This window comes from Fusarium sambucinum, chromosome I, assembly GCF_050947815.1.
Source record: "Fusarium sambucinum isolate potato_lamoka chromosome I, whole genome shotgun sequence".
NCBI classification, from domain to species: Eukaryota; Fungi; Ascomycota; class Sordariomycetes; order Hypocreales; family Nectriaceae; genus Fusarium; species Fusarium sambucinum.
Window position 1 is genome coordinate 149,939 of NC_139294.1, and position 19,720 is coordinate 169,658.

The 19,720-nt window shown below is 43.4% G+C and overlaps 7 protein-coding genes across 7 annotated transcripts; 5 read left to right on the forward strand and 2 right to left on the reverse strand.

The window, feature by feature from the left end:
* Positions 1–2,463: 2,463 nt before the first annotated feature.
* Positions 2,464–5,411, forward strand: FSST1_002747 (glycoside hydrolase family 31 protein; the record flags this gene model as incomplete). The annotated part of the gene is made up of 2 exons (XM_083228765.1): positions 2,464–2,548; positions 2,608–5,411. 2 exons carry the CDS (start codon positions 2,464–2,466, stop codon positions 5,409–5,411), a joined length of 2,889 nt encoding a protein of 962 aa, XP_083086177.1.
* Positions 5,412–5,752: 341 nt separating this feature from the next.
* On the forward strand, positions 5,753–6,377 carry FSST1_002748 (uncharacterized protein; the record flags this gene model as incomplete). The annotated part of the gene is made up of 2 exons (XM_083228766.1): positions 5,753–5,831; positions 5,884–6,377. 2 exons carry the CDS (start codon positions 5,753–5,755, stop codon positions 6,375–6,377), a joined length of 573 nt encoding a protein of 190 aa, XP_083086178.1.
* A 694-nt stretch (positions 6,378–7,071) lies between these two features.
* On the forward strand, positions 7,072–8,600 carry FSST1_002749 (uncharacterized protein; the record flags this gene model as incomplete). Its single annotated transcript, XM_083228768.1, has 4 exons — positions 7,072–7,331; positions 7,386–8,177; positions 8,227–8,299; positions 8,358–8,600. 4 exons carry the CDS (start codon positions 7,072–7,074, stop codon positions 8,598–8,600), a joined length of 1,368 nt encoding a protein of 455 aa, XP_083086179.1.
* A 621-nt stretch (positions 8,601–9,221) lies between these two features.
* On the forward strand, positions 9,222–11,081 carry FSST1_002750 (uncharacterized protein; the record flags this gene model as incomplete). Its single annotated transcript, XM_083228769.1, has 1 exon — positions 9,222–11,081. One exon carries the CDS (start codon positions 9,222–9,224, stop codon positions 11,079–11,081), a length of 1,860 nt encoding a protein of 619 aa, XP_083086180.1.
* Positions 11,082–11,850: 769 nt separating this feature from the next.
* FSST1_002751 (uncharacterized protein) lies at positions 11,851–12,696 on the forward strand (the record flags this gene model as incomplete). Its single annotated transcript, XM_083228770.1, has 1 exon — positions 11,851–12,696. One exon carries the CDS (start codon positions 11,851–11,853, stop codon positions 12,694–12,696), a length of 846 nt encoding a protein of 281 aa, XP_083086181.1.
* Positions 12,697–14,817: 2,121 nt separating this feature from the next.
* FSST1_002752 (pectin lyase fold/virulence factor) lies at positions 14,818–16,309 on the reverse strand (the record flags this gene model as incomplete). The annotated part of the gene is made up of 4 exons (XM_083228771.1): positions 14,818–15,653; positions 15,702–15,779; positions 15,835–15,941; positions 15,990–16,309. The coding sequence occupies 4 exons, from the start codon at positions 16,307–16,309 to the stop codon at positions 14,818–14,820; spliced, it is 1,341 nt and encodes a 446-aa protein (XP_083086182.1).
* A 625-nt stretch (positions 16,310–16,934) lies between these two features.
* On the reverse strand, positions 16,935–17,962 carry FSST1_002753 (HotDog domain-containing protein; the record flags this gene model as incomplete). Its single annotated transcript, XM_083228772.1, has 3 exons — positions 16,935–17,695; positions 17,745–17,793; positions 17,843–17,962. The coding sequence occupies 3 exons, from the start codon at positions 17,960–17,962 to the stop codon at positions 16,935–16,937; spliced, it is 930 nt and encodes a 309-aa protein (XP_083086183.1).
* Between the last annotated feature and the right edge of the window lie 1,758 nt (positions 17,963–19,720).

Here is a 19,720-nt window from a genome sequence, read left to right on the forward strand (position 1 = left end):
ATATTATTAAATACTATAAAGCTTATTCTTTATTTAAAGATTTTATTTATTATAATTATTATAATATAATTATTTCTAAAGTAATTTTATTAATTTTTAATTCTTAAGTATTTATTTTTCTTATTTTAATTAGTATAGAATTTTCTTTTTAAATATAAATATATTTTTTAATATCCTTTAATATTATATCCTATCTAGTTATATATTAGGCAGGTTAATTTATTTTTATTATTATCCTTAAGTCTATCTCTTAATTTTAAAAAGAAGCTACTATATATATAAAAGCTTCTTTTATTAGTAACCCTCTTATTATAGAGTTTAAGTTATATTAATTATAGTCTTATTAAGAAAGTTAATTATTAAGAGATATTTAAGTTTAATATATTAGGTTTTTAATCTATATAAATCCTTTAGTTTTAAATTTATAAGAAAAACCTTAAGAAGACTTAGGCTTTATAAAGTATAAAGTAAAAAAAAAATAAGAAATCTCTTAATTTTATTAAGTTATTTCTTATAATTAATATAGTCTATTAATTATCTTACTGCTTTATTACTTATTTCTCTTATTCTGCCTTTATAACTATATTATTAAATAGTATAGGTTATTTTATAATTACTTTATTTATATCTCTTACTAGAAATATATTATAATTCTAGTAGAATAAGGTTAAAAAGACTAAATAGGCTAGCTTTAATTTAATAAAGAACTTATTAATAAATTAAAGGTATTTAATAGTATAGCTTTTATTTAATTCTAGTAATATAATTTTAGCTTTCTAGAGTTTATCTATAAAATATATAATATTATTATAATTCTTAAGATAAAATTCTTAATATTTTTAATTAAATTATTAAAAATAAGTATTTCCTTTAAAATAAAAATAATTCTAAGTAAATTTAATAATATTTTTAATTATCTTATTATTTATAATACTTTTCTTTACTATATTCTTATAATTATAACTTAATCTATTCTTAATAGCTATAATTACTTTCTTTTATTTACTTTTCTATACTTTATCTTATATATTTAAAGTTTCCTAATTTAAATCTATAATAACTATAGTTAAAGATAGCTAAACCTTATTATAAGTTAAAAGATTTTTATTCCCTATTATAATAAAATAGTCTTTAATCTCTTTTATTTACTTAATAGCTTAATTTAAAGACTTTAGCTTATTAATTTAAGTAAAATAACTAAAACTATATTCCTTAGAAAATATATTATTAATAATTTATAGTAATAATTATATTATTATCTTTTTTATTTAAACTTAATAAAATATATTAAATTAATATAATTAAGTCTATTAATATTATATCTTTAAATTTTATATTTAAAGAAAAGGACTTTATTATAAGTTTAAATAAATCTATTAAGCTTATAATAAAAAAGATATCTTTAAATATTAATAAATCTAAGAGAATAAGTAATAATATAGATAATAGCTATATATAGGTTTTATTTATTTCTAGGTTAAAAAATATAATTCTTTTTATTTTAATAGTTAAAAATAAAAAGTTCTCTTTATATAGGTATTAAAAAAAAAGATTTTTTTAATATTTTATATAAATATAAATTATATTTATATCTTTTTATCTTTAAGTTTATTAGCTAATTAATATCTTAAATTATTTAATAATAAATTTATTTTAGCCTTAAAGGATTTCTTAATTTATTAAATAAAAATACTTTTTAAATAAGTCTATAGTTATTTTATTATAATTAACTTAGTAATTAACTATAAATATTAATAAAAATTATCTATATAGTAAAAATTAAATTATAAGACTTAAATTATAAAGTAAAATAATAGTAATAAATAAGGATAATTATATAATCTGCTATCTAGGCTTATAACCTATTATAATAAGATAATAAGATTAATTAATATAAAGATAAAGATTTAACTATAGATAGGATATATCCCTCTAAGCTATATATATATAACTAATAGATTAGACTATCTATATACTATCTATTATATTTAATCTTTAACCTTAATAATTCTTCCAATCTGTGATTCTTCATAATATCGCTGTGTCTGGGATTCTTCTGCTGGATTCATCAGAGACATTGCAATGTCGGGATTGTTAATTGATTGGCTGAGAATTAAAGCCGAAAATGTTGCTGGACTCAATTGCATTCCTTGCTCAAGCCTTCTTATACATTACAGAGTCCAAGGCTTGAGGCCTTTGCCACTGTTGCCGATTTTCAGTGAGAATGTATCGGACATGTCTCAATCGGAGTCGGAGTCGGACTTCACACAAGCGCGACTGCACCACCCCCGGTGCAGTTTCAAGAAAACACAACTTTCCAACAAACACATCATCATTAACAATCAATACTCACGTAAACATCAGACTTGCGGGAGATAACGTTGTTTTATCCCCATTATTAAACCTAGTGTTTCCCAACGCTACTTGCTAGTGATTCTAGTGGGCGAAAAAGGTCGATTGACAATGCAGCCACGCAAGTCACTTGCCTGGAGGCAAGTAATCGTCCTAAGCTCTCTACTCCTCATCGCGTTATTGATACCACAAGCAGGTATGTCACCAGAAGTATGCAAAGACATGGAAGAGTATCACGCTAACTTGTATGGACAGGATCTGTCAGGCAGAACGACTTCAAGAAGTGTCACCAATCTGGTTTCTGCAAACGGAACCGACAATATGCTGACAGAGTGTCCACTCTGGGGCCAAAATGGGTCGCGCCATACAACATCAAAGCAGACACCATTTCTATCAAGGACGGCCAGCTCTCAGCCGTTATCTTGAAGACCATCAACGACTATGATGAACCGATCAACTTCCCCATTACCATTTCCTTTCTCGAGTCCGGAACCGCCCGCGTCACGATCGATGAGCAGAAACGAAGGAATAAAGAGATCAAGCTTCGGCATGACAGCGAAGCACGGATGGAACGCTACAATGAAGCGGAGAGGCTTACAATCGTGGGCAGTTTGAACCTTGATAATGACGCCAAGATCACAAAACAGAACGACGACCAGGTTGTTGTCCAGTTTGGACCATCGTCAAATTTGGAGGCAATCATCAGTCTTTCACCCTTCTCGGTTGACTTTAAGCGAGACGGCGTCTCCCAAATCAGGTTGAACGATCACGGTCTGCTTAACATGGAACACTGGCGACCTAAGCTTGACCAAGTTCCAGAGGCGGCAGAACAAAAGCCCATGGGCGGTGAGGACGAGTCAACCTGGTGGGAAGAGAAATTTGGTGGCAATACCGACTCCAAACCGAGAGGTCCCGAGAGTGTTTCGCTCGGTATTACCTTCCTTGGCTACGATCATGTGTATGGTATTCCCGAGCACGCCGGTCCCATGGCGTTGAAGGAGACACGGGGAGGGGTCAATGGCCAGTACTCGGAGCCTTACCGCTTGTATAACACGGATGTCTTTGAGTATGAGTTGGATAGCCCCATGACTCTGTACGGTGCCATTCCCTTCATGCAGGCTCACCGTAAGGACTCTCATGTTGGTGTGTTCTGGCTAAACGCAGCCGAGACTTGGATCGACATAACCAAGACCGAGTCCAAAAGCAACAAGAATACCAACACGCACTGGATTTCAGAGGCGGGTCTTCTTGACGTCTTTGTCTTCCTGGGACCGACCCCCAATGATGTGCTAAAGGACTATGTTTCTTTAACAGGCACTACAGCGCTGCCTCAGGAGTTCTCAGTCGCCTACCACCAATGCCGATGGAACTATGTCTCTGATGTTGACGTCAAAGATGTAGGCCACGGTATGGATAGGTTTAGGATTCCTTATGATGCTATTTGGTTGGATATTGAGTACCCGGTCGATAAGAAATGGTTCACATGGGAGCCGAATATGTTTAAAGACCCAATCAGTATGGGCAAACAACTCGATGCATTTGGCCGCAAGCTTATCGTCATCATCGACCCTCACCTCAAGAACACAAATGGCTACAACATTGTATCGGAGCTCAAGACTAAAGACTTGGCTGTCCATACTAAAGACGGCGATATCTTTGAAGGCCATTGTTGGCCAGGCGCGTCGCACTGGATTGACTGCTTCAACCCTGCTTCCATTGAGTGGTGGAACGGTCTTTTCGACTACAGTGTGTTCAAAGGCACTATGGAGAACACCTTTGTCTGGAACGATATGAACGAACCGTCGGTCTTTAACGGCCCTGAGATCACTATGCCCAAGGATAACCTACATTTCGACGATTGGGAGCACCGCGACCTACACAATTTGAATGGTATGACATTTCACAACGCTACGTATCATGCCATGATGACCCGAAAAGAAGGTGAGCTGCGCAGACCGTTTGTTCTCACCCGTTCCTTTTTTGCAGGATCACAGCGTTACGGAGCAACATGGTCTGGCGATAATCAAGCCTCTTGGGGTCATCTTGCGGTGTCGCTTCCTATGATCTTAAGTATGGGTATATCTGGCTTTCCCTTTACTGGCCCTGATGTTGGTGGCTATTTCGGCAACCCTGACCCGGAGCTGTATGTTCGTTGGTATCAAGGAGGTGCATTCTACCCCTTCTTCCGCGGTCACGCTCATATTGACACTCGCCGTCGTGAACCGTATCTTATGGATGAGCCTTTTCGTTCTATCGTTACAGCGGCGCTTCGTCTTCGCTATGCTCTATTGCCTTCCTGGTATACAGCCTTCCACCAGGCCAGCCGGGATGGAAGTCCAATTGTAAAGCCCATGTTCTACACTCATCCATCTGAAGAGGGCGCTTTCGGCCTTGACGACCAGCTGTTCCTTGGTACGACTGGTTTACTTCACAAACCCACCGTCGAGAAGGATGCAAACACGGTCGAGATCTACATTCCCGATGATGAAGTCTACTATGACTACTTCACATACCAGACGCAGTCTACTTCTAGAGGTAAGAAATTAATTGTGTCTACACCCCTGGACAAGATGGCACTTCTTATGCGTGGTGGCCATGTATTCCCACGACGTGATATTCCCCGTCGCTCTAGCCAACTTATGAAGTTTGATGACTACACCCTGATCGTAGTCGTCGGGAAGGCTACCACAGCCGTTGGCGACCTGTATGTTGATGACGGTGACACATTTGACTATCAGAGCGGCCAGTACATCCATCGCAAGTTTACCTTTGACAAAGACGAGAATATGTTTAGCTCGGCTGACGCTGATGGCCGCGACACTGCATCAATCGAGGCTGGCGGTTGGCTCCAGGCTATGAAAGACGTGTTCGTCGATAAGATTATTATCGTAGGAGCGCCGGAAGCTTGGAGGACGAACAAGGTGCTTGTTCGGTCGGGTGGTAGAGAGTGGACTGTTCCTGTCCGTTACCATGATGCACTCAACGGTAGGGCGCCGTTCGCGGTGGTTGGTCGTGTGGGTGCTTGTATCAAAGATGATTTTGTGATCAAGTTGACCTAAACCACGGTCTTTACTAGTTACCGAATTGAAGATATTTTTGTCGTTTACTCGCAATGTGGCATTTATGAATGGGTAGATAATTTTAGTCAACACGAAGACAGTTAGCTGCCTTTTATTAATTATGTGAAGGTGGGCAAGAATGTCCAGTGTTGATTTGTAAGACCTACAAACTGATGAAGATCGGCATGTAAGTTCTTCCATCTATCTCCGATCCGACAGTTGACTAGTCTAGTTGGTAAGTAAGGCTGACCAGCATGCTCATAAATAGCTCGCAATCTTCTGTAGCTCGTCGGTCTTGATTATCCCAAGTTTTACTTTATTCTTCTGTATAGCATCTAACAATGGATCTGCCATTCACGATCTCCGCGGGCCCAAACACGGACATCTGGCGCAAGCCTCCCTCTGAAATCCTAGAGAATGGTGGGTTTTCTCAGAGCTTAGCAGTGTCTCACTGTAACCTAACTCGCTGTAGCACCGTTGCACGGCTCGACTACCGTATCTCTCCCAAAGTTCATTTCGGCGTCGGTTACCTTCTCGGCAAAGTATACATGCCGATTTGACCAAGTCGGACTCGCTGTAATACTCCGCCATCCGGCCTCACCCTCGACAAAGTGGATCAAGCTGGGCATAGAGTATTTCGACGAGGAGCCACGACCAAGTGTCTCGTGTTGTGATAACTGGGCTGACTGGTGCGCGGCATCGCTCCCCGCCTCTATGGTGGCTGCCGTTACTGAGGGGAGTCAAAGCGTGACATTCAGTCTAGAGAAAAATGAAGGCGCCCTATGGGTCTTCTTCCACGATCTTAATGGACGGAAGTTTGCTCTCAGAGAGATTACGTGGGTATACGGTCTGGACGATCTGGATAACTGGGAAGCAGAAATTGGTGCCATGGCTGCGCGGCCTAACACGGAGGCTAAGTCAGAGTTAAACGCAACTTTCCAGGCCTTTGATGTCTCGGTAGAATAGTTATAGTACTTCAAAATCATAAATAAGTGTATGGAATGATCTAAAATGAATAAAGACGCTGTGCTACTATGTGAATTGACCTCTTATTGCAACGTCTCGTCATATGCCATATTGATCTGTATTCACCCTTGAAGATGATGACGTGGACTTTTCGTATCGACTGTATTCTGTCGCTATTTTCCCTCTTTTTCTCCTCACTGGACAATATATGTTTCGTGTCGGATCTTCGGGCCAACCGCCCATGTATAACATCTCTCTTCGGTCTATCGTATTTTAACAGGGGATGATGATTCCACATCCAATACCGGAGATAAGTCAATTCTCGGGTAAACCATGGCGGTACAACCATGATTTGCCAAGTCTCATAAGCATAAGGTAGACTAGGGAGTTAGGGGTTTAGCTTTACTTCCACATGGGAGTAAGAATGCAGAGTTTCAAGGGCATACAATGTAGGTCTGTCTTTTGAAGGCGCAAATCTATGCAGATACATCTTCCGTATTGGTGGCTTCCAACCCAACCATGTAGTGGAAACTTGATTTGTCAGTCCGATTCCGATTACAGAGTCGGCAAAATGTCATTCTGGAAATTACGATATTATCCGAGGGCTTATACTTAAAAACTCTCAAGCTAAGGGCTGTTGAAGAGACTTTCTACTTACACTGTCCATAGCTTGTGAACAGCTTACAGTCCCAACATGGCCACTACAACGACTACCCAATCTGCTGTTCCTATAGAGTTGTGTCAGGTCTCTGAACAACCTAATGTTAGGGGAGACGCCACGAGTCCGGATTCTACAGGTCCTGAATCTAAGTCTCTTGGTCGGGTTGTTTATTTCAAAATTCTAAGCGCATGTTTCTCATTCCTGGTGGCTGGCGTGAACGACGGCAGTGTGGGAGCCTTGATCCCGTACATGATCCGCGATTATGACATTAACACAGCCATTGTGTCGAGTGTGTAAGTAGTCAGTTGTCCCTACACAAAGTGCCAGTGCGCTAACTAAACCATTAGCTACGCTGCAACTTTCATGGGATGGCTGTGCTCCGCGATGATCAACACACATCTCTGCCAGCTCATGGATATGGGAGCTATAATGACTGTCGGAGCCTCCTGTCAACTTCTGGGCCACGCTCTGCGCACTTTCAAGCCACCATTTCCACTGTTTGTTGTCAGTTTCTTGTTTACAGCCTTGGGTCAGGCTTTGAACGATACGCACGCCAATACATTTGCGGCCAAGACAAATGGTGCGCATCGTTGGCTGGCTCTTGTGCATGCGTCATTCATGGGGGGCTGCCTTATTGGACCTTTTGTGGCTACGGCAATCGCATCTGTGGGGGCGGTTTCGAAATGGTACCTGTTCTATACTTTCCCCGTCGGGTTGAGCCTTGTGAACCTTGCGCTGATTTCCTGGGCGTTCCGTGACGTTTTGACGTTAAGGCACAAATCTGTTGCCGAGGTTCCCATTGACGAAGGGAGCACTGAAGTAGTAGAGGGTCAATCCCGAAATAAAGATGCTCTGAACTTGATCAAATCGACTTTCAAGAGACCCAGCGTATGGCTACTGAGCATCTTTTACTTCTTCTATGTCGGTTCTCAGATCACCATTAATGGATGGATTGTCGAATATCTCGTACAAGTACGAGATGGTAATCTGGCGCATATGGGCTTTATTCCTGCCGCCTTCAATGGTGGCTGTTTACTTGGGAGGTTAATTTTGGCGGAGCCAACATATCGGCTTGGTGAGCGAAGGATGGTACTGCTCTACTGTCTACTCGCCGTTGGTCTCGAACTACTCTTTTGGCTGTTAGTTGGACGTGCAGGCGAGGGATTTATCTTCAACTGACTTTTGCAGTGTTCCTAATATTGCCGTGGCCTCGGTTGCCGTTTGTCTCTTAGGCTTTATCACCGGTCCCCTGTTCGCTACAGTATGTCAACTGCCAAGCCGAGTTTATTTCAGATTATGCTTACCAAATACCTAACCAGGGAATCTCGGTCGGGACAAAGTTATTTCCACCCGAGATCCACGCAACGGCCTTGGGGTACATCTTTGTTTTTGGCCAGATGGGTGGTGCTTTCTTCCCGATTATCACAGGTGTAGTCGCATCTCGTGCTGGCGCGCAGGTTATCCAGCCTTTTGTGCTTGGTATCCTTGGTGGCGTCACGATAAGCTGGATGACTATCCCTAGGCAGAAATCTCAGTCCAACACAGGTTTTCATGAGGAATGAATACGGTCCAAAGAAGAGGTAAGTAAGAGGAGGTGATGACCATAGCGGTTCATAACAAACAAGAACTTTGATCTCGTCGCCACAATTCTGTCATAAATAAATTATTCTTGATAATAATGCCCCCCCAGCTTACATGACGAGACTATTGCCTGCTGGCGGCCTTGGCAAGACTGCAAATGGCGGAGAGGTGGAGGACCTGTCACTGCTATCTTTAGCTCCCTTCTTGAAAGTGATAACACAGGCCCAGCCTGATATGATGAGTTATTTTTATTATCTTCTCCCCAAGCCTCAATCATCTGAACCATGCAAGCCTCTCAATCTATGTACAAGGCTATTGGTAGCCTACCCATACCGGTCAGGCTCTGCCGCCGTGGCTTTTTGGAATTCGCGTCCCGATTGGTTATTTAATGACAGAAGCAAATAGAAATAAACTATTGACTCTAAACCCGGTTCATAACTCGTATTCAGCTACGTTTCAGTTGTGGTCCTGAAATCTCTGGCCACGGATAAAATCTCACTCGACAAGTTATTTTCTGCTGTAAAGTTTCTTCCTCCCCCAGCCCTTTCTTACCTCATACATTGTCACCTTACATCAGCTCTTTTAAGTCACACACAATAACAATGTCAATGGAGCCTCCTATCCAGAAGGTCCGTGGGGATTACAGCGTCCTTAGCCAAACAGAACAGTTACAGCAAAGGAATTGCTCGTCACGTGCGGATGATTCTGGTCTTTGGAATGCCATCAAGGCGTGGTATTTGTTTGCCGTCCACATCGTACTATGTGCTGCCACCGCAGCAATAGTTATTCATATAGACGAGCGTGTATTCAAGGCCGGATCAGATTATTCTTTATTCACCTTTCACTCCCCGCTCCATCAATCCCAAGTTACTGGTCTCCTTTCACTCGCACTAGTCGTGATCAGACTTATTGCTGGAGCTTGCTCTACACTTCTCGCCTGGCGAATCATTTTCATCCTTCTCGAAAACCGTGGAGTCACTCTCTCAGAGCTGACACGGACACTCAGCTTCCTAATACCGATTCTGCCCGCCATCAAGGCAGAGATATCGCTGTTTTGGTCTCTGTGGGCAACAATCGCTCTTGCTTTGATGTGGCCTCATGGTTTTGCAGCGCCCCTGGCATCATCCTCACTTTCCTGGATTCCTGATACTCTATTGCGCAATGTCAACACAACAACTATAGAACGAATCGGAGACTTGACCCACTGGGACGCTATTACTTATTCCGATATGCGAGCGACCACAGTTATTAGTGCTGCCTCCCTAACGGGGAATGAGCCACAATATGCTTTTAAATCAAAGGCTTTCAAGCTACGAAGGTACTTCAATCCAAGCGAGAAAATACCTACCAACAGTAATATCAGCCTTCCGCTCCCTTACCTAGCAACTAACATCCGATGGGTCAACGCAACGGACAACAAGAGATCACAATATGCTGCAAATGCAGACTACTCCGATGTCAGTTACCCCCTGGAAAGTAGAGCAATAGGAGCAACATCCATCATCATGGATGAAAAATGGAACGCAAAGAGCCAAATCCCCAAACATTCATCCATTCTCAGAACAACTAAGCTAGTCGCGGTACGACTCTCTATGGTTCCATCTGAGGAAGAGCTCAAAAAGGGCCGTCGTCCTAGTGACAAGGACGAATGCCCAACAGTCACGGCTGAGTTTGGAGAACTCCCTCCTGTCATCCAAGAGAGGATTCCCGTTAGGAAATCGGACGGCACAATCAGAACATATGATTGCTACATACTGGCAGAAGTGGAGATGACCGCCGGCATCTATGGCGGACAGGACTGTAAAGTTGTCTCTTCCAACTCGACATCCCAATCTTATGCCACCTGCTTAGTCAAACGCGACGATGAAGCTATCAAAGAAGACTGGCTTCACAGTCTTTCCCTAGATTTTACATCCGAGGTCCTCAAGTATACTGTGTGGCAGCACTTCGCCGAACCTTGGATTACTTCGGATCTGAATACATATGTAACTGGCATGCTGACTTTGGGATACCATGCATCTTGGAGTACCTTGATGAGACGACTGGGCACCGATGCCGAGCCTATATCCTTTAAAGCGTCAGAAGATGCTGTCTCTGTGTCAGTGGACAAGAAAAAGCTCTATATCTGGCTGTCGATGAACGCTACTCTCACGTTGGCTGCAGTCATCGTTTATGGCGCAAGCATGAAAGCAAAGACTAAAACAGTCCGTGATACAACCCTTGCGCCTTTGACGATGGATCTTTCAGATATCTTACACAAACCTGAAACTAGTGGTCTCTGTACCGCTGTAAGCCTCAATGATAACGACCACAAACTTCCAAGGCTGCGATGGCAAAAGGATGTCAAGGGCAGCGAAGATGACACCGATCAGGCAGCTACATTGTTCTGCAGAAAGATTGTTTTTGCTGAAGATTCGGAGGCAGTACATCCTCACAGCACAGATCCAGATTCACAGTCCTGAAGGCGGGCTTGGAACAGCAACATCATACACCATTGAAGATTGTGAAGCAGAATACGTAGGAGGGAGTTGAACGGAGTACACGTCAAATTGTTAGTAGCTACAAATTCACTATCAACTTGTTACGGAACCATCGCTCATCACACGGTAGCTCGATCAAACAGTCACTCCAATCAAATCGATCAAATCAAGTTATACATTTCCCAAGTTGGAGTAATCAATATCTCAAACGTGCAGAATGTGATCGGCTAGGTAACATCCAGATGTTCTTGGGTCCCTACCCTACACTAGATAGTCGCAGATAAGAATCATTTTCCGGTGGCGGCAGACTCAAGTACCCGCTATCGTGATCTAATGAAGCCCCACCACACGTACACAATCTGGAACGCATCTTCCAACCATGTCGCGCTACTAGGATGACCTCGATCCACTGTCCTCGCAATTATATTTAATTGGTCAAGATACCTTGATCTAAGGCCATTCTAGCCTACTAGAAACTTAGTGTGTCGTTTATACATGATCATAGCTATTGAAATGTACTGATTTATAGTCCCATGGACTCTCACTTATCGTCTCGTTATGTAGATCGTAAATGAATGAGTTGTAGTTACTCCGACTGGATCAGAATCAGTTAGTAAATGACGTAAAAGTAGGTCAAATCACGACGTATTCCATATAAAAAGGCACAAGTTAAAACTGAAAACGTCGCACAATTGTTCTCGCGCTCATCTTTTATTATTTTGTTGGCAAGAATCACAGCTACGCTTGCAAGATGGTCCCCAACATTGTTGATGATCAAACATCTCTCATTCAAGAACGCTATGGAGAATCTTTGGCCCAAGAGGGCAGGATCCCATGGAATCCGACTATCTCGAATATCCTCCAGCATGTCTCGGTCCGTAACTTCATCCCCGATGAGAAGCTTCCAGAGGCGACCTTAGAAACTTTTATGGTTGCTGCACAAAGCGCTTCGACGGGATCCATGTTGCAGTCATGGAGTGCTGTAGCCATCACAGACCCAGAACGCAAGAGTCACATAGCTACTCTTTCAGGCGAACAAGACTTCATCCGACAGGCGCCTTTGTTTATTCTCTTCTGTGCCGATCTAAGTCGTCTTCAGAATGCTTCAGATCATCACGGTCGTCCAGGAGATGGGGCTGGTCTCGAGCGTATTGACTTATTCATCATGTCAACTATCGATGCCGCAATGGCAGCACAGAACGCAGCGATAGCTGCAGAGTCTTTGGGACTTGGTATATGTTATGTTGGCGGAACTCGTAACAACGCACGCGAAATGTCAGACTATCTGGCACTACCGCCTCACGTCGTGGGTCTCTTCGGTATGGCTGTCGGCAAAGCTAGACCGGAACACATCAACGCACGCAAACCTCGTCTGCCTATGAACGAGGTGTTGCACATGGACATTTGGAATGGCGAGGAGAAAAAGAAGCGAATAGAGAGGTATGAGGCGATACTTCAGACTCATTATGAGCGGCAGAACAAGTTGGGAAGACCAATGTGGACGGTTACACTGGCTAATTTTGTAAGGTCTGGCGACTTGGATGGCAGAGGGAGGATGAGACATGTTCTCGACCAACAAGGACTCAAGTTTACATGAATCTGGTACTAAAATCTAAGCAATAGAGACGAGCAAGCTGCTCCACTAAGCGGATATCTCTAAACTTTAGTAAAACTCCATCTCGCAATTATGTATGATTGGTTGAAACCTTGTCCTGGGCTTTAAGAAATACGGTTCCGACTTCGCTTGAACATTTCGCATTATTAATCCTTCTGGTTTAAAAATTATCCATTTCTTTCCTCTGTCAACTTGGAAGCAATAAATGATTTTGAAAATGCTTTAAAATCTGTGATGATGGAAATTCCTCGGCATAAGACGGCAAGGCCATGATTCGTAAAGATCTACAATAACAGAGACTAGAGAAGACTAGCTCAAGCAAGCCACATCTTACATTTCAAAGGGTTTGTCACTGGACCGAGCTCTTTTTTCATTTTTCCCTGCAACCTCAGATCACCAAACCCGGCACACCTAGATCCATAACTATGAGCATGGCCACAAGCCAAGCAAAGTTGCGAACTAAAACTGGGTGCTTAACTTGTTAGTCTTGATTTGTTACATCATGCGAACTTATCTGACTTATCCCACTTCGGTAGGTCGGAAGCGCAAAGTAAAATGTCGGGAAGAGAAACCAGACTGTAACAACTGTTTAACCAACGGTTGTGTTTGTACATGGCCTGCTTCTGATCAATTGGTCGATCGCAGATGGCGCTCTCAGACCGGGAGAAGAGCATCCCTGTCTTCACGTCACCATGGCTTGTCAGAGATGGTAGCCCCGGCCATGACATCGCACCCTACCACTGGAAGGTCACGACCGCAGTCTCTGGGACTCAATCTCTTCCATCCATGGGCCGAGATCGAGGTCGACTTGATTTGTTACTTTGAAAGTATACAATTCCCCGCTTTTCTACTTCCTGGCGTGTCGGCAGATTTCTTGGACGAATGTAAACGTCAGTATCTTGACATGGCCAATCGCAGTAACGGCGTCAACAAGTCAATCATCGCATGCTGCGCCTCCAACAAGTCTGCGCTTACGCAAGATACCAGGTTTGCACAGTTAGGGCTAAAGTATTATACCGATGCTGTCACTTCCATTAATTCCGCGTTAAGAGAGATTGGAATGTGAATCAGAGAGCCTGATGAGTGTCTGCTCGTTGCCACTATCTTCTCTTACCTATACGAGGTAGGTTTCCCTCTCCATAATACTACATTCATTCTTCTGACTTGTACCGACTAGCTTTGGGGGTCTAGTGATGCTTCTCATGCGGCTCATCATGTTAACGGAGCCATTCAACTCCTTCAAATGCGGCATGGATCTTATGGGACGAGGCAACTTTCCAGCACGAAAAGATCGCCACCATTAGTTAAGACTCCCATAGAACGACTCATTACCGAGAGTATACTCTACCAATCTTTGATGTTATCTTTTCGGAATCCATTCAACCCTACCTATAGGATCAACACAGATTTCCTTTTATGGACAGAGAAACTTCTCCAGAATTGGTGGGCTGACAACACATTTCCCGAGCACAGGACCGCTGTTTTAGGTCTTCCACCACACCTGTATCACATTGTTCTCGACACAATCGATATTTATAATTCCACCAAGTGCAGTAATTTTGAACTGGCTCGCTTGCGACTGGAAATACAAAGCTGGGAAGACTACGCCTTTCAACTCGGCGCTACACCCTCGACACTACAGGCAAACGATGAGCATGTCCTGCTATTCATACTAGCTACATCTATTCTTCTGGATTGGGTGTCAGAAGTATCGTCAATATCATCACAAATCCCCAAGCCCACTATGTCTTCTATCCGAGCAACTACTCGGTGGCAGGTTGACAAGGCACTTCTTGTTCTGCGTACCCACCTTGACAGTGAGACATGGTCTCTGTGCTTTTTAGGGTCCTGGCCTATGCTAATACTGGGGTATGCCGTGCACACTCCTCGTGACATTCATACAGTCAAGCAAGTACTAACGAGGACATGGCGGACAACGGGGTACGGCGAGATTAAGAGAATTTCTGAGGAACTAGATCAAGTATGGAGTGAAAGAGGCAATCACTGATTATAATCGTGTTCAATTTATATACTAGTAAATGATACTTACTTGGGAGTCGCCGTATTGGTCTGATCCTTGACTTCCTCTCGGGCAGGTTTTATTTAGCTCTGCTTTGCAGATTTGCCCATCAGTGACTTAATAACGGGAGTACCAGGGAAAAAGGAAGATCGAATCGTAGGGATAGCAATAGGGGCAGTAAGGCCGAGGCCGGCAGTGAGCTCCCCGTCCATTGTTTGAGTTGCGAAACTGGGGTTGTTGACAGTCTGAGTTGCGGTATAAGCACCACCGTTGCCTTTCTTCAGACAAACACCGGACCCATAAGCATTCTTGCAAACGTGCTCAACCACAGTACCCTTGCTACTGCCAACGGTAAAGTTATCGACCTTCATGTCAACACAAGGGACATGAGCAGGGCAGTTGAATTTGATAGGACCTCTCTGGCGACCATCATTACAACTTCCAGACCACCCTGAGAAGGTCATATTGCTGTAAAGAATACCATCGCCGGCGATGGGCTTCATGGAGCTCCATTCAGCATCGACGTCGAGAGTGTATGCATTGGAGTGGCCCCTGAAATTCTTGAGGGCGATGTTAGAAACGGTACCGCTTCCACCGTAAGACTTGAACATATACATCTGGTTAGATCTTTGGGTGTATACGTTCTTGTACTCGATATCGTGGATGTTGGTATCAGTTGCAAGAGAGCCCATCGCACAACCGCCTGACCAATTGCAGAAGACATTCTCAATCAGCAAATGGTCAGAGGGATTCTTCACAGTGACACACTCGTCTTTGTTGCTGACTTCGATATCGTGGATGTGAATATTGGATCCCCAGACGTCAATACCGTCTAGACCACCTCGTGCGCCTCCGTGGATAACTGTGTTGTACACCTCTCCATCAGAGCAAGTGTCCAAAGAGAAGTGGAAGGCCGGAGCTATAGAGTTATTAATATTGTACTTTGATCATGAGATGAAATGCTTACAGTCAACCAGGGCCACGTCGTGCATAGAGAAGCTCTTGACATCGAAAAAGCGGAGGATACGAGGGCCGTATTTGTTATCTGTTGCACTTTTTAGTATCTCTGATCTCAACTCGATGGAGTGCACTGTACTGACTCTTGTGAAACTCATATCCATATCCTTGAATCGCACCCTTGGAGGTACTGCTGTAAAACTCAAAGTCCTCCAAGTGCTTGAACATGAACATGTTACCATCACCAGTTCTTTAGGCGTTAGCAAAGACTTTACCATAGTATTCTTTGAAAACTTACCCAATGCGGTAAATGATTCCGTCAAGACGGAAGCTCATTGGAGTTTTGGAAGAAAGGGTCAACCAAGTGCCAAGACCATAGTTGCCGGCCGGGATAACAACTTCTCCACCAGTGGTTTTGCAATCATCCCAGGCTTTTTGTATAGCCGCGCTGTTATCGGTCTTAGCATTCGCCTTGGCACCGTAGTTGGTGATGTTGCAAGTCTTGATTGCAGCCTTGGCCTGATGAGTTGTCAATGGTCCGACCTTGCCGTTGAGCTGCGCAGCAGCTTGAACCGCGGCACCGATGGCCACTAGAATGGAAATAAATGAATGACGCATAGTTAGTTAATAGATAACGAACGAAAGAACGAATAAAATGAAAGACTGTATCAAAGCAATAGAGACATAATAGACCTATAACGGAGTACTGGGACTAGAGTTATTTTTAAGGAGCCAACTTCATTTCCTTGGCTACTCAAGCACGGATCAATTTTCCCCTATTGTATTAAATGAGAGTTTAACATAAATGAAACTAAGCCGCTGCAGCCTTGTTTATTGATTTCCATACTTAAATTCTATTAATTACTAACCGGAAGCAATAAAAACAATTTAATTATGGGTTTTATCTGCTGATAGCAGGGTTTTTGAAACGACCAAGGTTTGAGCTTGCGTATAGCTATGGCCTGTTTAGATCAGTTTCGTAATTTCCACCAATAAGCATGGAGCACATTCGGGTCGAGCGTGCCGATAGAAAGTTCAAATTAGCTAGCCTGGCTCGCTATCTACCTGAAGTCTCACATTCTTCATTTGGCACGTAGATTAATATAAAGCTTTCTCGCACCCACATCCCGACCTTGAGTAATTCTCTCGGCATATTGCATACTATTTTTGAGAGTTGCTGTTGAGAGGATTAAACTATTAAATACATAGTAAAACCGTAAGCTTATTGACACCCACCCTCTAACTATAGCTTGCTCTTCCCCTGGCTAGTAACCTTCATCAAAGCCAATCCATTACTCAAGACAACCTTCCCACCGGCAACCTGCGTGACAAACCTCACCTCAGACCATTCACCTTGCTTCTCTCCCGTAACCCACGCATGCGTCACCAACTTATCGCCCGGCCTCACAGGACTAGCAAACCTTGCTTGGTACTCTTTGATGTTGGCAGGATCTCCGCCGCCGACCTCTTTCAACAGTGAATGAGCCGTTGAGTTCCACGAATACAACCCGTGCATAATCGTTCCCCCGAAACCCATCTTCTGCCCGGGCTCAGGGTCAGCATGCAGCGGGTTGTAATCACCGTTTAACCTATAGAGGAGCGCTGACTCGGCCGTAGTCTGAACCTCAATCGTAGCGTCTGGAGCCTTGCCTTTTGGTGGGGGGTAGTTCTTGGTGGCAGGACCCTTGGGACCGCCCCAGTTGCCCTGACCAATGAAGAAACCGCTGCTGGTGACGCGAGCGTACACCTCGCCACTCTCGACATCTACGAGGTTGGTCTCGGTCTCGAGGACAGTTCCAGGACGGCCCTTGTCGTAGACACCAATGACCTTTTGACGTATTTCGAATTTGCGACCGGCCGAGGTTGTTGGAAGGGCCTTGAGGAATTCAATCTTTCGCTGACCATCGACAACACGAGTGTAGTCGAGCTCGGGAACACCAGGGATCTGAACGGCTTTGCTGGCCTTGTAGTAGTCGACTACTTCCTGGGAGTCCTTCTTGAAAGCTGTGAAGGGTTAATTATTAGAATTATATGCACAAGTGGCGCAACTTACGAAGGATGACGGGGTAGGTAGGGAAGACGGCGAACTTGGGGTCGAACTCCTATTGTTTGTCAGTACGAGATCAGTAGCCCCAGGCAGTGGTGACGTACGTAGAGGAAGTGTAACTCATCAACGGTAGCGCCGATGGTGTTGGCGAAGAGCAGGACGTCGCGCTGCAGCCATGTGACCTCGACGGGCGGGTATTCGAAACCAACACCGGGACCTGACATGATGGGTGATTTTTGTATAGATGGAGGTTCAAAGAATATGTGTGTTTCTGTTTATGTAGAAAATGATTGATGAGGGAAGAGACAAAGGTAGGCTAAGTAGTTACCCCGGATTAAGTTGGCCGCGCTAAGAAATGAACCGAGGTTCGCTGAGCGTGGGGTGTGGGGACGTCACCTTTAAAATGCTACCCTGCATAACCGAGCTTATTAAACTCTGAAATACCTTTTTCATTTTGGCGTAGGAGAACATTAGAGTATTAGTATTAATATTATAATTAGCATTATATAAAATTATTTAATGTTATTCCACCATTCCTTTCTCACTTGATTACCATTCTGCTGTTGTAATTTAACAGGACCTCCTCTCATCTTTCTCCGCTTTCTTGATCTGTGTACGCAACAGCCGATACAAAATAGAATGGCAAGGCCGACTACAAGGCTAACTGAAACAACCACCTTAACAAAAGTATCATAGCCCTTGAAGCCGTCGTTTCCTTGTGCTGTTGATGTTGATGTATACGTTCGTTCTGGTCTCGGCCATGGTCCACCGGTATAAGGTTCATCGCAATCGGGCACACATGTTGATCCGTCTGATTCGATGGTGAATGATATGGTGACAATAGGAGCCAGGAGGATATCTGTCTCGGGGTCAAATTCTACCGTTGTTGAGATCGTGGAGTATGAATTAACCCTAGAAGTTGTATCAAGAACGGTAAGGGTCAATGGTGAAGAGCCAGAGGATCTGAGACTTGTAGCAACACAGAATTTGTCGAATGGAGTAGCGGAATCGCCACTCTGATCCTTGAGTGTGGGTTTTTGCCATTGGAAATCGTAGGCTCTGTGTGCCAATAAGTCAGTCTATGGAACGGCGCTAGGCGCTTCTCTCAATGAACCTACGATGGACAACAGTATATCTCTCGAGTAGTGGCTGTTTTATAAGGGTCATGGTTGAGAGTTTTCGCAGGCGTATAACCCTTGGGACACTCCGTTGCAGGATGGCGCCAATCTGGTTCACAATAGCCTCCATAGTCTTTATTACCAAGATTGAGATAGCTGCAGGTTTGAGTTGTTTGATAAAAACCTTGAGCAGTCCCAGAATAGCAATCTGTCGTCTTGTACCAGAAATCCGTTGTGTTGAGGCAGTTCGGTGGCGGGGTAAATATTGGTAAAGTCCATGTAGGAGTAGTAAATGTGGCACTATTAGGTGTAGTTGTTACTACTAATGGGGTCATTAATAGGTTGGACATTGGTGAGGTTACTAGGCGTAGCCACAACAAACTGGGCTTGTGATATTTGAGCGAGGTGCCTATTGATCATATCTGTGGAGGGGGATTGGGTCCATATATGGCTAAGAACTAACAAGGATAATGATGCGCCGCTGCTGTGCAGGAAGGCTGTGCTAATAGGCGGAGTGAAAAGCCTGGTCTTAACCAATCCTAATCTAAATACAAAATCCCGAGTATTACGTTAAAAGTATAATAGCTTAGTCAACATTCCTATCTTAATACAGCTGGTATTATATATAGTATTATTTTTCCAGTAGAACTCTTATAGACAACAGAGACTCAACGATTGAGCCGTGCTGGGCTCTTTATTTGACCTTCGAGAGTCTCAAGACCCTTGTTCGGCTATGGTAAGGCTTAGCCACGGCGAAGTGGTTACTGCATGCAGTAATCGCCGCAATTCTTGCCCAGGGTTACCATCACGCCACTATTTTACATGTCAAGGGGAAGAATCAGCAAGTTCAATCATTCTTGGCCA